The sequence below is a fragment of the Haemorhous mexicanus genome (assembly GCF_027477595.1).
Source record: "Haemorhous mexicanus isolate bHaeMex1 chromosome 32 unlocalized genomic scaffold, bHaeMex1.pri SUPER_32_unloc_5, whole genome shotgun sequence".
NCBI classification, from domain to species: Eukaryota; Metazoa; Chordata; class Aves; order Passeriformes; family Fringillidae; genus Haemorhous; species Haemorhous mexicanus.
Genome location: NW_026775986.1, coordinates 30153 through 45680, shown reverse-complemented (window position 1 = coordinate 45680; position 15528 = coordinate 30153). Strand labels below are relative to the sequence as shown.

The 15528-nt window shown below is 55.2% G+C and overlaps 1 protein-coding gene across 1 annotated transcript; it reads left to right on the top strand.

Moving 5' to 3' along the window:
• Positions 1-9: 9 nt before the first annotated feature.
• Positions 10-14941, top strand: KIFC1 (kinesin family member C1). Its single transcript, XM_059837390.1, has 11 exons — positions 10-324; positions 402-498; positions 1153-1197; positions 1280-1496; positions 2896-3073; positions 4287-4454; positions 8386-8514; positions 8691-8807; positions 12102-12278; positions 12351-12518; positions 14921-14941. The coding sequence occupies exons 1-11, from the start codon at positions 25-27 to the stop codon at positions 14939-14941; spliced, it is 1617 nt and encodes a 538-aa protein (XP_059693373.1). The 5' UTR covers positions 10-24.
• Positions 14942-15528: the final 587 nt, after the last annotated feature.

Sequence of the window (15528 nt, the reverse complement as noted above, 5' to 3'; positions counted from 1 at the left end):
CGGTTTGAAGCTGCGCGGGACAAGATGGCAGCGGAGCTTCCGGTCGCTCCGGCTGCGCTCCCGGGGCTGCGGCCGGAGCCGGGGCCGGCGTCGGCCTCAGTGTCGCGGTCGCGGTCGCGGCTGGGGCCGGAGTCGGCCTCAAGGCCGCGGCTGGGTCAGGCGCCGCGGCCGGGGCCGGCGTCGCGGCCGGTGCCGCGGCCGGGGCTGGCGCCGGAGTCGGGGCCGGGCCCGGAGCCAGCCCCGGGGCCCTCGCGTCCGCCGGCGGCCCGGGGCCAGGAGAAGCGGGCCCGGCCGGAGGGCCCGCCCGCGGCGGCTCCCCAGCAGGTGCGGAGCCCTCCCCGCGCGGCTCTCGCCGCCCGTCCGCGGCAGCGGCGCCGCCTGACGCCGTTTGTCCCCGACAGAAACGATCGCGCCCCGCGCTCGGGACCGGAGCAGCCAAGGCCCCGCCCCGAGCTCCGCTGCGCAGCCTGTGCCCCGCCGCGGCGGCCGGGAAGAACAGTACGGGACGGGCGGGAACTTTAAAGGGGTTTGGGGGGGGTTCGGGGGGCTCTGGGTCAGCCCAAGGGGTTTGGTGGAACTTAGAGGGGGTCTGGGGGGATTTAGAGGGGGTTTTGGGGTGTGAAAGGGGCTTTGGAAAAGGCATTTGGGTCACCTGGAGGGGATTTGGGGCACTTAAAAGAGGTTTTGGGGGTTTTAAAGTGGTCAGCGCGACCTGGGGATGTTGAGGGGTTCAAAGCCCCCCAATGTCCCTGTGCCCCCTGTGGGGTCTTCACGGGGGTCCCAGGAGGGCCAAAGAGATGAGGATTTGACTCCATGTTTCTAAAGGCTCTTTTAATATTTTACGATATTTATTATATTAAACCTATACTAAAAGAAAGGATTTCATCAAGAGGCTCCAAGCCAAGGACAGAGGTGGATTAAAACAACATCCTGTATCTCTTCAGAGAGATAGAGAGCTGGGCTCTGACTGGCCGTTAAATAGAAACAACCACACGGACCAATCCCAGACCCACCTGTTGCATTCCACCGCCCAGCAAATCAGTGTTTACATTTCCTTCCTGAGGCCTCTTCTCAGGAGCAGAGATCCTAAAAAAGGATGCCCGTGCCATCCCCCCATGTCCCCTGGGTCCCCCAATGTCCCTGTTCCCCCAGATGGCCCCCGGAAGGCGGCGTCAGTGGGACCTGCTCCTCGGACAGGTGAGACCTGAGACCCCATCCCCTCCCGATGTCCCCTCTCCCCTCCGGCTGTCCCCAACCCTCCCGTGTCCCCCCGCCCCAGGCTCCGCCACCAGCACGGGCGCCAAGGGCGCCTCCAAGCGGTCGCCGTGGGACCTGCGCGGCAAAGTGGGGTACCTGCGGGAGGCGCTGCGGCAGGCCCAGGAGGAGCGGCAGGAGCTGGAGGTGTGCGTGGGCCAGCAGCGAGAGCGCCTGCAGCAGCAGGAGAGGGAGCTGGCAGAGAGGGAGACCCGCGAGAGCAGCCTCTGCGCCAGCATTGGGTGAGCAGGGAGCCAAATCCTCTTCAACCTGCCCCCAAATCTACCAAAACCTGGAAAAATCCACTTAAAACTGTCCCACAATCCACTAAAACCTGACCAAAATCCGTCCAAACTGCCCCAAAATCTACGAAAGCCTGACCAAAACCCCTCCAAAGTGCCCCAAATTCGCCTTGTGAGGGGGCTCAAGTGCTGCGAGAGCAGCCTCAGCTCCAGAGCTGGGTGAGGAATGCACCAAAATCCATCAAGACTGCCCCAAATCCCTTAAAATCCTGCTCTGGAGGGAGTGGGAATGCTGAGGAAAAAAACCCCGAAATTCATCTAAAATCCCTTTAAAGATTCCTCCTGATCTTCCCTAAAACCTTCCTAAAAATTCCCAGTTCACCCCAAATCCTCAAAATGTGGGTTTTCCTAGATCTTCTCAAGACCCCCTTAAAATATCTCTAAAGGCCTTCAAAAGATCCCGCAATTCCCCCAAATTATCCCACATTTCCCCCAAATTTTCCTTTGAAATTCAAGGTCCCCAAAATTCCCTCAGAACCTTCCTGAAAAGCCCTGAAATATCCTTGAATAGCCCCAGAATTCCCTCAGCCGTTTTGAAAATCCCTGAAATTTCCACAAATAGCTCCAAACTCCTTCACAATCCCCAAAATTTCTTCAGAACCCTTCTGAAAATCCCTGAAATCACCCTGAATCCCCTCAAAACCCCTCACAATCCCCAAAATTCCCTCAGGACCCTTCAGAAAATCCCTGAAATTTCCCTGAACTGCCCCTAACCTCTTCAAGATCACCAAAATTCCCTTAGAACCCTACAGGAAATCCCTGAAAATTCCCCAAATCCTCTCAAAACCCCTGCAGATCCCCAAAATTCCCTCAGAACGCTCCTGAAAATTCCTCAAAACCCCTCAAGAAACTTACCTGAAACGCCTCCAAGTTCCCCCAAATCTGGGATTCTCCAATTTTATGGGATTGTTGTTTCCCTGGAGTTGGAGGCGCCTCAGTGCCGTGAGGAGCTGGAGCAGAGCCGGGGCTCACACTCCCTCAGGATCCCCAAGATTCCCTCAGAACCCTTCTGAACATTGCTCAAAATGCCCAGATTACCCCAAAACCCCTCAGGAAACTTACCTGAAACACCTCCAAGTTCCCCCAAATCTGGGATTCTCCAATTTTATGGGATTGTTGTTTCCCTGGAGTTGGAGGCGCCTCAGTGCCGTGAGGAGCTGGAGCAGAGCCGGGGCTCACACTCCCTCAGGATCCCCAAGATTCCCTCAGAACCCTTCTGAACATTGCTCAAAATGCCCAGATTACCCCAAAACCCCTCAGGAAACTTACCCAAAGCACCTTGAACTCCCCTACAATGCGGGGTTCTCCGGTTTCACGGGACTGTTGTTTCCCGGAGCAGCTCCCTGGAGGCGGAGGTGTCTCAGTGCCGTGAGGAGCTGCAGACGAGCCGGCGCCAGCTGGCGGCTCTGGAGGCCGAGCAGAGGCAGCTGGAGGCCGAGAAGCAGCAGCGGGAGCAGGAGAGGGACACGGCCCTGGCCCAGGCACAGGCGCTGACCAAGGAGCTGGACAGCGCTTGGGTGAGGCCCCAATTCCTGAAAAATCCTTGAAAAAATGGGAATTTGGGGCCCTTTTGTTGCTCTCTGATCCGGGATCCATTGGGGCAGGGGGGGAGTGGCAAAAAATGGCGGGAAGCTGTGAGGGGGAAATCCGGCAGGGGGCGCCAAAAAGGGCGGGAAAATGAGGGGTTGGCACCAAAATCGCTCTGAAAGGGCCTCGAAATGTGAGGAAAATGGGAATTTTCACCAATCCGGCTGCTTCTGTCCCCAAAATCCCTCAAGGGTGTCCTGAAAATGTGCAAAAACCTGAGATTTTGGAACTGTTTAGTTGCTCTCTGACCTGAAATCTGCCAGGGGGCACCAAAAAAAGGCGGGAGAATGTGGGGTTTGTGCCAATTCTGGCTTTCTTGGGGACGAAATCTTTCAGGGGAACCTCAAAACTTGCTAAAAGTGGGAATTGTCACTAATTCAGGTGCTTTTGCACCCAAAATGCCTCAAGGGATGCTTCAAAATCCACAAAAACCCCAGGAATTTGGAGATGTCTTGTCGCTCCAGAGGCCCCAGAAAATGGCAGGAAAATGAGGGTTTGTGGCAATTCCAGCTTTTTGGTGTCAGAACTTCTTCAGAGGTACTCCTCACAATGTGGGGAAAATAGGAATTTTCACCAATTCAGCTGCTTTTGCTGCCAAAATCCTTCAGGGTGCTTCAAAATTAATGAAAAAATGGGGTTTTAGAGCTGTTCAGTCAGTCTCCAGGCTGAAACCACCCGGAGTGCCAGAAAAGGTTGGAAAAATTAAGGCTTTGTGTTAACTCTGGATTTTTTGGTGTCAAAATTTCTCAGGGAGTGCCTAAAAATATGGGGGAAATTGTGAAAAATGGGAATTTTCGACAACCCAACTGATTTTGCACCAGAAATCCCTCAGGGTGTTCAGGACGTGGGGAGAAAATGAGCCTTGAATCATTTCTGCTGGGTTCTAACTCGAAATCCGCTAGGGGGCGCCAAAAAGGGCGGGAAAATGAGGGCTTTGCTAGGGTTGAGGCAAAATCCCTCAGAGAACTCCTCAAAACGTGGGAATTTTAACCCCAAACTCCTTGGGGAATGTCAGAACATCTGCAAAATATGAGGAAAACCGGGATTTTTTAATGAGTTTGTCTGCTGAGCCCCCCCCAAGGCGCTCAGAAGCGAGGGGGGAATCTGGGGATTTTCAGGGGTTTTTGTGTTTGCCTCCCTCAGGTGCAGCTGCAGGAGACGCAGCAGCAGCTGCAGGAGAAGCTGCAGGAGTTCTCAGTGCTGCAGGAGCAGGAGGCCTCGGAGAGGGCACTGCTGGCTGTGTACGAGGATCGCATCCTGCAGCTGGAGATGGAGCGGCGCCGCCTGCACAACGACATCCAGGAGCTCAGGGTAGGGCTTGGGGGTGATTTCAGGGAGAGTTCCTCGGGGGGGAGGCCTCCAGGGGTGACCCTGGGGTCTGAGGGGTTCTTCAGGGAAACATCTGCGTGTTCTGCGTGAGGGGAGACCCCCCGTTCCTGGGGGGGGACACACCCTGGACCAGGCCCAATGACTGAATCTTGGTGGTTTGGGATTTTCCAGGGGGATATCTGTGTTATAAATAAGAAGCTTGACTATGCCAATATTCAAGCAGCAATCAATTTCTTAATTAATGTGGTGAAGTATGAGCAACACAGCGCTGGGGACAGTGGGGGCACTTTCCCTCCAACTGCACGCTGATGGTTGGGGCTCACAGGTATTTCTAGGGGAACTCAGAAGCTTTCTCAGCAGTTTCCATTCCAATTGTTACTCATCAGCAGTTTCTATTTTCCAATTTTTACATCACAATTCTATACACTACTGTGATTTAGTTTTTCTCAGGATGTGTCCCAAAAAGGAGGGTCCCCAGATGGTGGTGGTAGTTTCTGAAATGTTGGTCCTGGTTTCCACAAGAATAAAGACAAATCCCATCTGGTGAAGTCCAGCTCCCCAGATGTGGGTCCACTTTTTAATTACAAGGACTGTAAATCTCATAACAGTGATGGCCAGCTTCCCGTGGTCGAAATTATAAATCCTTGAGATGACGTTCATCTTCCTTTCTCAAGCTGTTTTCTCTGGTCTGTTGAGGTGTGAGATAAGCATATCTCCTTTATAGATATTCCAAAGCTATAGTTTCAAGGATACAAGCAATACTCTAAAATTATACTTCAAAAAAGGGTTATTATTGCAGCACTCTTTAAGGCCTGGCTACAAGCAAAAAGCAACATCCTTAACGCTTTAATTGAAATGCTCCTAAATCAGCCAAGGCTAATGGCAAACCAAAGACAGGTTCAAAGGCCTTCTGCCATGCTTTACTTTCCTCAGTTATTATTAGAATTCACATCCATCCCACTGTCAGCCTCCACACATATCCCAATCACAAATACACACATTGCCTGGCTGTACCTGACACCAGACACAGCCTGGCATTTCACATCTGCGTGTTCTGAGTGAGGGGAGACCCTGCACTGCCCTCGAGGGCTGGATCCCAATTTTTGGGGGTTTTCCAGGAAAACATCTGCGTGTTCTGAGTGAGGGGAGACCCCCCAGGACCAGGCCCAGTGACTGAATCCCAATTTTTGGGTTTTTTCAGGGGGATATCTGTGTGTTCTGTGTGAGGGGAGACCCTGGGACTGCTCCCAGGAGCAGAATCCCATTTTTGTGGGGTTCATCCAGGAAATCATCTGCATGTTCTGCAGGAGGGGAGACCCCCGGTTCCTGATGGGGGAGACCCCCTAGGACCAGGCCCAGTGACTGAATCCCAATTTTTGGGTTTTTTTCAGGGGGATATCTGTGTGTTCTGTGTGAGGGGAGACCCCTGGGACTGCCCCTGAGGGCTGAATCCTGATTTTGTGGGGTTTTGTCAGAACAACATCTGCAGGAGGGGAGACCCCCGGTTCCTGAGGGGGGAGAGACCCCCTGGACCAGGCCCAATGAATGAATCACAATTTTTTTTTGATTTTCCAGGGGGATATCTGTGTTCTATGTGAGGGGAGACCCCCAGGACTGCCCTCAAGGGCTGAATCCCATTTTTGTGGAGTTTGTTGGGGAAATATCTGCATGTTCTGCAGGAGGGGAGACCCCCGGTTCCTGAGGGGGCAGAGCCCCCCAGGACCAGGCCCAATGACTGAATCCCGATTTTTTGGGTTTTTCCAGGGGGATATCTGTGTGTTCTGTGTGAGGGGAGACCCCTGGGACTGCCCCTGAGGGCTGAATCCCAGTTTTGTGGGGTTTTGTCAGAACAGCATCTGCAGGAGGGGAGACCCCTGGTTCTTGAGGGGGGGCACAGCCTGGACCAGGCCCAATGAATAAATTCCAATTTTTGGGGTTTTTTTCAGGGGGAAAGCTGGGTGTTTTGTCTGAGGGGAGATCCCTGGTTCCTGAGGGAGCAGAGCCCCCCAGGACCAGGCCCAACGACTGAATCCCAATTTTTTGGGGGTTTTCCAGGGGAACATCCATGAATTCCTGCCTCAGTCTCTTTTTTTTTTGTTGTTGTTGTTCTGGGGAAACATCCATGAATTCAATACCTGAATCCCATTTTATTGGTTTTCCCAGGGGAACACCCACGAGTTCCATGCCTCAATCCCGTTTTTTGGTTTTGCCAGGACAGCATCATGTGTTCCATGCCTGAATCCCATTTTATTGGTTTTCCCAGGGGCACACCCACGAGTCCCGTTTGTTTTGCTCTCCAGGGGCACACCCATGAATTCCATTCCCCAGTCCCGTTTGTTTTGCTCTCCCAGGGGCACACCCATGAACTCCATTCCCAATCCCGTTAGTTTTGCTCTCCAGGGGCACACCCATGAATTCCATTCCCCAGTCCCGTTTGTTTTGCTCTCCAGGGGCACACCCATGAATTCCGTTTGTTTTGCTCTCCAGGGGCACACCCATGAATTCCGTTTGTTTTGCTCTCCAGGGGCACACCCATGAATTCCGTTTGTTTTGCTCTCCAGGGGCACACCCATGAATTCCATTCCCCAACATTCCCCAGTCCCGTTTGTTTTGCTCTCCCAGGGGCACACCCACGAGTCCCGTTTGTTTTGCTCTCCAGGGGCACACCCATGAACTCCAGTTGTTTTGTTCTCCAGGGGCACACCCATGAATTCCATTCCCCAGCATTCCCCAGTCCCGTTTGTTTTGCTCTCCAGGGGCACACCCACGAGTCCCGTTAGTTTTGTTCTCCAGGGGCACACCCATGAACTCCATTCCCCAGTCCCGTTTGTTTTGCTCTCCAGGGGCACACCCATGAACTCCAGTTGTTTTGCTCTCCCAGGAGCACACCCATGAATTCCATTCCCAATCCCGTTTGTTTTGCTCTCCAGGGGCACACCCATGAATTCCATTCCCCAATCCCGTTTGTTTTGCTCTCCAGGGGCACACCCATGAATTCCATTCCCCAGTCCAGTTTGTTTTGTTCTCCAGGGGCACACCCACGAGTCCCGTTTGTTTTGCTCTCCAGGGGCACACCCATGAACTCCATTCCCCAATCCCGTTTGTTTTGCTCTCCAGGGGCACACCCATGAACTCCATTCCCAATCCCGTTAGTTTTGCTCTCCAGGGGCACACCCACGAGTCCCGTTAGTTTTGCTCTCCAGGGGCACACCCATGAATGCCATTCCCCAGTCCCGTTTGTTTTGCTCTCCAGGGGCACACCCATGAACTCCAGTTGTTTTGCTCTCCAGGGGCACACCCACGAGTCCCGTTTGTTTTGCTCTCCAGGGGCACACCCATGAACTCCATTCCCCAATCCTGTTAGTTTTGTTCTCCAGGGGCACACCCATGAACTCCATTCCCCAGTCCCGGTGTTTTGCTCTCCCAGGGGCACACCCATGAATTCCAGTTGTTTTGCTCTCCAGGGGCACACCCATGTTAGTTTTGCTCTCCAGGGGCACACCCAGGAGTCCCGTTTGTTTTGCTCTCCCAGGGGCACACCCACGAGTCCCGTTTGTTTTGCTCTCCAGGGGCACACCCATGAATCCCGTTTGTTTTGCTCTCCCAGGGGCACACCCATGAATTCCATTCCCCAATCCCGTTTGTTTTGTTCTCCAGGGGCACACCCATGAATCCCGTTTGTTTTGCTCTCCCAGGGGCACACCCATGAATTCCATTCCCAATCCCGTTTGTTTTGCTCTCCCAGGGGCACACCCATGAACTCCAGTTTTGCTCTCCAGGGGCACACCCATGAGTTCCATTCCCCAACATTCCCCAGTCCCGTTTGTTTTGCTCTCCAGGGGCACACCCATGAATTCCAGTTGTTTTGCTCTCCAGGGGCACACCCACGAGTCCCCTTTGTTTTGCTCTCCAGGGGAACATCCGCGTGTTCTGCCGCGTGCGGCCGCTGCTGCCCGAGGAGGAGCAGCGCCAGCTGGGGCTGCCCCACCTGCACTTCCCCAGCGAGGACCCCCGCAGCCTGCTGCTCACCCGGCCCGACGACGTGAGCGCCCCTCACCCCCGTGTCCTCCTCGACCGCTGCTCTCAAAGAGACAAAAATCCACTTTTTTCCTCCCCAAACCCCCTTTTTCTCCTCCCAACCCCCCTTTTTTTTGCCCCAAATGCCCTTTCCCCCCCGGGTTGCTGTTTCTGCCCCACGAGCTGGGTTTCCCCCCGCAGTCCCAGGTGGGCCGGGAGCGGCGCGCGGAGCTGCGCTACAACTTCAGCTTCGACCGCGTCTTCCCGCCCCTCGCCTCCCAGCAGGACATCTTCGAGGAGATCCAGCTCCTGGTGCAGGTGTGCCACCCAAAATCCCCGAAATTCCACCCAAACCCAACCCCAAATCCCACCCAGAGCCTCCCAGCAGGACATCTTCGAGGAGATCCAGCTCCTGGTGCAGGTGTGCCACCCAAAATCCCCAAAATTCCACCCAAACCCAACCCCAAATCCCACCCAGAGCCTCCCAGCAGGAGATCTTCCAGGAGATCCAGCTCCTGCTGCAGGTGTGCCACCCGAAATCCCTGAGATTCCACCCAAACCCAGCTCAATTCCCCTCGAATTCCACTCAAACCCAACCCCAAATCCCACCCAGAGCCTCCCAGCAGGACATCTTCCAGGAGATCCAGCTCCTGCTGCAGGTGTGCCACCCAAAATCCCCAAAATTCCACCCAAACCCAACCCCAAATCCCACCCAGAGCCTCCCAGCAGGAGATCTTCCAGGAGATCCAGCTCCTGGTGCAGGTGTGCCACCCAAAATCCCCGAGATTCCACCCAAACCCAACCCCAAATCCCACCCAGAGCCTCCCAGCAGGAGATCTTCCAGGAGCTCCAGCTCCTGCTGCAGGTGTGCCACCCAAAATCCCCAAAATTCCACCCAAACCCAACCCCAAATCCCACCCAGAGCCTCCCAGCAGGAGATCTTCCAGGAGATCCAGCTCCTGGTGCAGGTGTGCATCCCAGAAATCCCCAAAAGTCCCACCTGGATCCCAAATCTTCTCCCAGAATTCCCAAATTCCCCTAAATGTTACCCAGGTTTCCCCTCGGAGTTCCCAAATTCCTCTCAAAACACCAAAATTCCCCGCCAAAATTCCCTTGGAATCCCCAAATCTCCCTCAGAATTCCAAATTTCTGCCCCAAATTCCCTTGGAATTCCCAAATTCCTCCTGACTTCCCCTTGGGCCCTAAAAGCTCACCTAAATTCCCCCTCAGAATTCCCAAATTCCTCCCAAATCCCCCTCAGAATTCCCAAATTCGTCCCAAATACCCCCAGAATTCCCAAATTTCTGCCCAAGTTCCCTCAGAATTCCCAAATCCTCTCAGAATTCCCAAATTCCTCCCAAAACTGACCATTCCCAACCCCCCGTGCCCATTCCCAAACCCTGAATTCCCATTCCCAGTTGGCCCTGGATGGGTCAGTGTTCCCTCTGACCATTCCCAAATCCCTTTGCCCATCCCAAACTCCTTTAATTCCACAATTCCCAAATTCCCTTTGACAGCTGGCCCTGGATAGGTCAATGTTCCTTTTACCCATCCCAGACCCCCTGAATTCCCAAATTCCCAAACCCCCATGCCCATCCCAGACCCCCTGAATTCCCGAATTCCCAAACCCCCCTGCCCATCCCAGACCCCCTGAATTCCCAAATTCCCAAACCCCCCTGCCCATCCCAGACCCCCTGAATTCCCAAACCCCCTGGCCATTACCAACCTGGAATTCCCAAATTCCCAAACCCCCCTGCCCATCCCAAACCCCCTGAATTCCCAAATTCCCAAACCCCCCTGCCCATCCCAGACCCCCTGAATTCCCAAACCCCCCTGCCCATCCCAGACCCCCTGAATTCCCAAATTCCCAAACCCCCCTGCCCATCCCAGACCCTCTGAATTCCCAGACCCCCCCTGCCCATCCCAGACCCCCTGAATTCCCAAACCCCCCTGCCCGTCCCAGACCCCCTGAATTCCCGAATTCCCAAACCCCCCTGCCCATCCCAAACCCCCTGAATTCCCAAACCCCCCCTGCCCATTCCCAGGCCGGAATTCCCGTTCCCAGCCTGGCCGGGTACCCCGGGTGCCCCTTGGCCTACGGGCAGCAGCAAAACCTTCACCATGGAGGGGCTGGCACAGCCTGGCACCCCCGGCTCGGGGCAGGATCCCTGGGAATGCCCCCGAGCCTTCCCAAATCCCCCTGAGCCTTTCCAAATCCCCCTGAGCCTTCCCAAATCCCCTGAGCCTTCCCAAATCCCCTGAGCCTTCCCAAATCCCCCTGAGCCTTCCCAAATCCCCCTGAGCCTTCCCAAATGCCCCTGAGCCTTCCCAAATCCCCCTGAGCCTTCCCAAATGCCCCTGAGCCTTCCCAAATGCCCCTGAGCCTTCCCAAATGCCCCTGAATTCCGGAATTCCCGTTGCTGTTGGCCCTGGACGGGTCAGTGTTCCCTCTGCCCACTCTCGATCCCCCTGACCATTCCCAAATCCCTCTGACCATTCCCAACCCCCTGTGATTCCCAAATCCCCCTGACCATTCCCAAATCCCTTTGCCCGTTCCCAACCCCTGGTTCCATCATTCCCAAACCCCCGTGCCCATTCCCAAACCCCCGTGCCCATTCCCAAACCCCCGTGCCCATTCCCAAATCCCCGTGCCCATTCCCAAATCCCCCTGACCATTCCCAAATCCCCCTAACCATTCCCAAATCCCTTTGCCCATTCCCAAACCCCGGTCATTCCCAAATCCCCGTGCCCATTCCCAAATTCCCCGTGCCCATTCCCAAATCCCCCTGACCATTCCCAAATCCCCCTGACCATTCCCAAATCCCCGTGCCCATTCCCAAATCCCCGTGCCCATTCCCAAATCCCCGTGCCCATTCCCAAATCCCCCTGACCATTCCCAAATCCCCGTGCCCATTCCCAAATCCCCGTGCCCGTTCCCAAATCCCCCTGACCATTCCCAAATCCCAGTTCCATCATTCCCAAATCCCAGTTCCATCCTTCCCAAATCCCCCTGACCATTCCCAAATCCCCCTGCCCATTCCCAAATCCCCCTGACCATTCCCAAATCCCCGTGCCCATTCCCAAATCCCCGTGCCCGTTCCCAAACCCCCGTGCCCGTTCCCAAATCCCCCTGACCATTCCCAAATCCCCCTGACCATTCCCAAATCCCCCTGACCATTCCCAAACCCCCGTGCCCATTCCCAAATCCCCCTGACCATTCCCACTGCCCGTCATTCCCAAACCCCCGTGCCCATTCCCAAACCCCCGTGCCCATTCCCAAACCCCCGTGCCCATTCCCAAATCCCCCTGACCATTCCCAAACCCCCGTGCCCATTCCCAAACCCCCGTGCCCATTCCCAAATCCCCCTGCCCATTCCCAAATCCCAGTTCCATCATTCCCAAACCCCCGTGCCCATTCCCAAACCCCCGTGCCCATTCCCAAACCCCCGTGCCCATTCCCAAACCCCCGTGCCCATTCCCAAATCCCAGTTCCATCATTCCCAAACCCCCGTGCCCATTCCCAAACCCCCGTGCCCATTCCCAAACCCCCGTGCCCGTTCCCAAACCCCCGTGCCCGTTCCCACCCCCGTCATTCCCGCGTTCCCGTTCCAGTCGGCCCTGGACGGGTTCCCCGTGTGCATCTTCGCCTACGGGCAGACGGGCAGCGGCAAAACCTTCACCATGGAGGGCCCGGCGCCCCCGGGCGGCGCCGAGTCGCGGGGCATGATCCCGCGGGCCGTGCGCCAGCTCTTCCTGGGCGCCCGCGACCTGGCGGGCAAGGGCTGGCAGGTGAGGCCCGGGCACACCTGGCGGGGCGGGGCGGGCGCGGGGGGCTCGGCGGGAGCGCCGCCGCGGCCTCAGTACGTGTTCTCGGCCAGCTACCTGGAGATCTACAACGAGAGCCTGCGCGACCTGCTGCTGGCCCGCGGCGAGCCGCCCCCCGAGCTGGAGATCCGGCGCCTGGCGCCCAACAGCGACGAGCTGCACGTGCCCAACCTCACCTGGGTGCCCGTGCAGAGCGAGGAGCAGGTGGGGAGCCGGGCTGCGGGGGTGCTAAGGGCAGATTTGGGGGTTTTAGGGGGAAATTTGGGGGTTTAGGTGGAAATTTGGGGGGTTTAGGTGGAAATTTGGGGGTTTCACAGGAAAATTTGGGGGTTTCAGGTGGAAATTTGGGGGTTTCACGGGAAAATTTGGGTGTTTCAGAGGGGTTCTAGGAGAAATTTGGGGGTTTTAGGTGGAAATTTGGGGGTTTCACGGGAAAATTTGGGGGTTTCAGAGGGGTTTTAGGGGAAATTTGGGGGTTTTAGGTGGAAATTTGGGGGTTTCACGGGAAAATTTGGGGGGTTTAGGGGGAAATTTGGGGGATTCGTGGGGAAATTTGGGGGTTTTAGGGGAAATTTGGGGGTTTTAGGTGGAAATTTGGGGGTTTCACGGGAAAATTTGGGGGTTTTAGGGGGAAATTTGGGGGATTCGTGGGGAAATTTGGGGGTTTTAGGGGAAATTTGGGGGTTTTAGGGGGAAATTTGGGAGTTTCATGGGAAAACTTGGGGGTTTTAGGGGGAAATTTGGGGGATTCGTGGGGAAATTTGGGGGTTTTAGGGGAAATTTGGGGGTTTTAGGGGGAAATTTGGGAGTTTCATGGGAAAACTTGGGGGTTTCAGAGGGGTTTTAGGGGAAATTTGGGCATTCTGGGGTTGGAATGTGGAGCTGCACGTGCCCAACCTCACCTGGGTGCCCGTGCAGAGCGAGGAGCAGGTGGGGAGCTGGGCTGCGGGGGTGCTAAGGGGAGATTTGGGGGTTTCAGGTGGAAATTTGGGGGTTTCAGCTGGAAATTTGGGGGTTTAGGTGGAAATTTGGGGGTTTCACGGGAAAATTTGGGGGTTTCAGAGGGGTTTTAGGGGAAATTTGGGGGTTTTAGGTGGAAATTTGGGGGTTTCACGGGAAAATTTGGGGGTTTTAGGGGGAAATTTGGGGGATTCGTGGGGAAATTTGGGGGTTTTAGGGGGGAATTTGGGAGTTTCATGGGAAAACTTGGGGGTTTCAGAGGGGTTTTAGGGGAAATTTGGGCATTCTGGGGTTGGAATGTGGAGCTGCACGTGCCCAACCTCACCTGGGTGCCCGTGCAGAGCGAGGAGCAGGTGGGGAGCTGGGCTGCGGGGGTGCTAAGGGGAGATTTGGGGGTTTCAGGTGGAAATTTGGGGGTTTCAGCTGGAAATTTGGGGGTTTAGGTGGAAATTTGGGGGTTTCACGGGAAAATTTGGGGGTTTCAGAGGGGTTTTAGGGGAAATTTGGGGGTTTTAGGTGGAAATTTGGGGGTTTCACGGGAAAATTTGGGGGTTTTAGGGGGAAATTTGGGGGATTCGTGGGGAAATTTGGGGGTTTTAGGGGGGAATTTGGGAGTTTCATGGGAAAACTTGGGGGTTTCAGAGGGGTTTTAGGGGAAATTTGGGCATTCTGGGGTTGGAATGTGGAGCTGCACGTGCCCAACCTCACCTGGGTGCCCGTGCAGAGCGAGGAGCAGGTGGGGAGCTGGGCTGCGGGGGTGCTAAGGGGAGATTTGGGGGTTTCAGGTGGAAATTTGGGGGTTTCAGCTGGAAATTTGGGGGTTTAGGTGGAAATTTGGGGGTTTCACGGGAAAATTTGGGGGTTTCAGAGGGGTTTTAGGGGAAATTTGGGGGTTTTAGGTGGAAATTTGGGGGTTTCACGGGAAAATTTGGGGGTTTTAGGGGGAAATTTGGGGGATTCGTGGGGAAATTTGGGGGTTTTAGGGGGGAATTTGGGAGTTTCATGGGAAAACTTGGGGGTTTCAGAGGGGTTTTAGGGGAAATTTGGGCATTCTGGGGTTGGAATGTGGAGCTGCACGTGCCCAACCTCACCTGGGTGCCCGTGCAGAGCGAGGAGCAGGTGGGGAGCTGGGCTGCGGGGGTGCTAAGGGGAGATTTGGGGGTTTCAGGTGGAAATTTTGGGGGTTTCAGCTGGAAATTTGGGGGTTTAGGTGGAAATTTGGGGGTTTAGGTGGAAATTTGGGGGTTTCACGGGAAAATTTGGGGGTTTCAGAGGGGTTTTAGGGGAAATTTGGGGGTTTTAGGTGGAAATTTGGGGGATTCGTGGGGAAATTTGGGGGTTTTAGGGGGAAATTTGGGGGATTTGTGAGGAAATTTGGGGGATTCGTGGGGAAATTTGGGGGTTTTAGGTGGAAATTTGGGAGTTTCATGGGAAAATTTGGGGGTTTCAGAGGGGTTTTAGCGGAAATTTGGGCATTCTGGGGTTGGAATGTGGAGCTGTGCGTGCCCAACCTCACCTGGGTGCCCGTGCAGAGCGAGGAGCAGGTGGGGAGCTGGGCTTTGGGAGGGTTTGGGCGTTTCACAGGGAAATTTGGGGGTTTAAGGGGGAAAATTTGGGGGTTTCACGGGAAAATTTGGGGGTTTTAGGTGGAAATGTTGAGGTTCTAGGTGGAAATTCTGGGGGTTTCAGAGGGGTTGTTAGGGGGAATTTTGGGCATTCTGGGTGGGGATTGTGGAGCTGCAGGTGCCCAGCCCCCCCTGGGTGCCCGAGGAGGGGCACTGGGGGCGGGCTGGGCACGCCCTGGCACGGAGAGGAGCAGCCAGGGTCTCCCAGCGGCTCGGGAGGAGTTTAGGGAGCTGGGAGCTCTCATCCATAGCTGGGCATTTGGGATTTTAGGGGGAAAATTTGGGAATTCAAGGCCAGTTTGGGATCCATTTTCCCAGAACTTTTGCATTTCTGGGACCCTTTCATTGCTTAATTTGTAATTCCAAGGGGATAATTGCAGTGTTTAATCTCTTTTGTCTTTATTTTCTCCCACTTTTCCCCCATTTCCCCACGTTCCCCCCAATGTTTTTCCCCCACGTTCCCCTCCATGTTTTCCCCACGTTCCCCCACGTTTCCCCCCACGTTTCCCCCACGTTCCCCCCCCTGTTTCTCCCACGTTTCCACCCATGTTTCTCCACGTTTTTCCCCCCCTGTTTCTCCCCCCCTGTTTTCTCCCCGTTCTCCCCCCTGTTTCCCCCCCCACGTATCC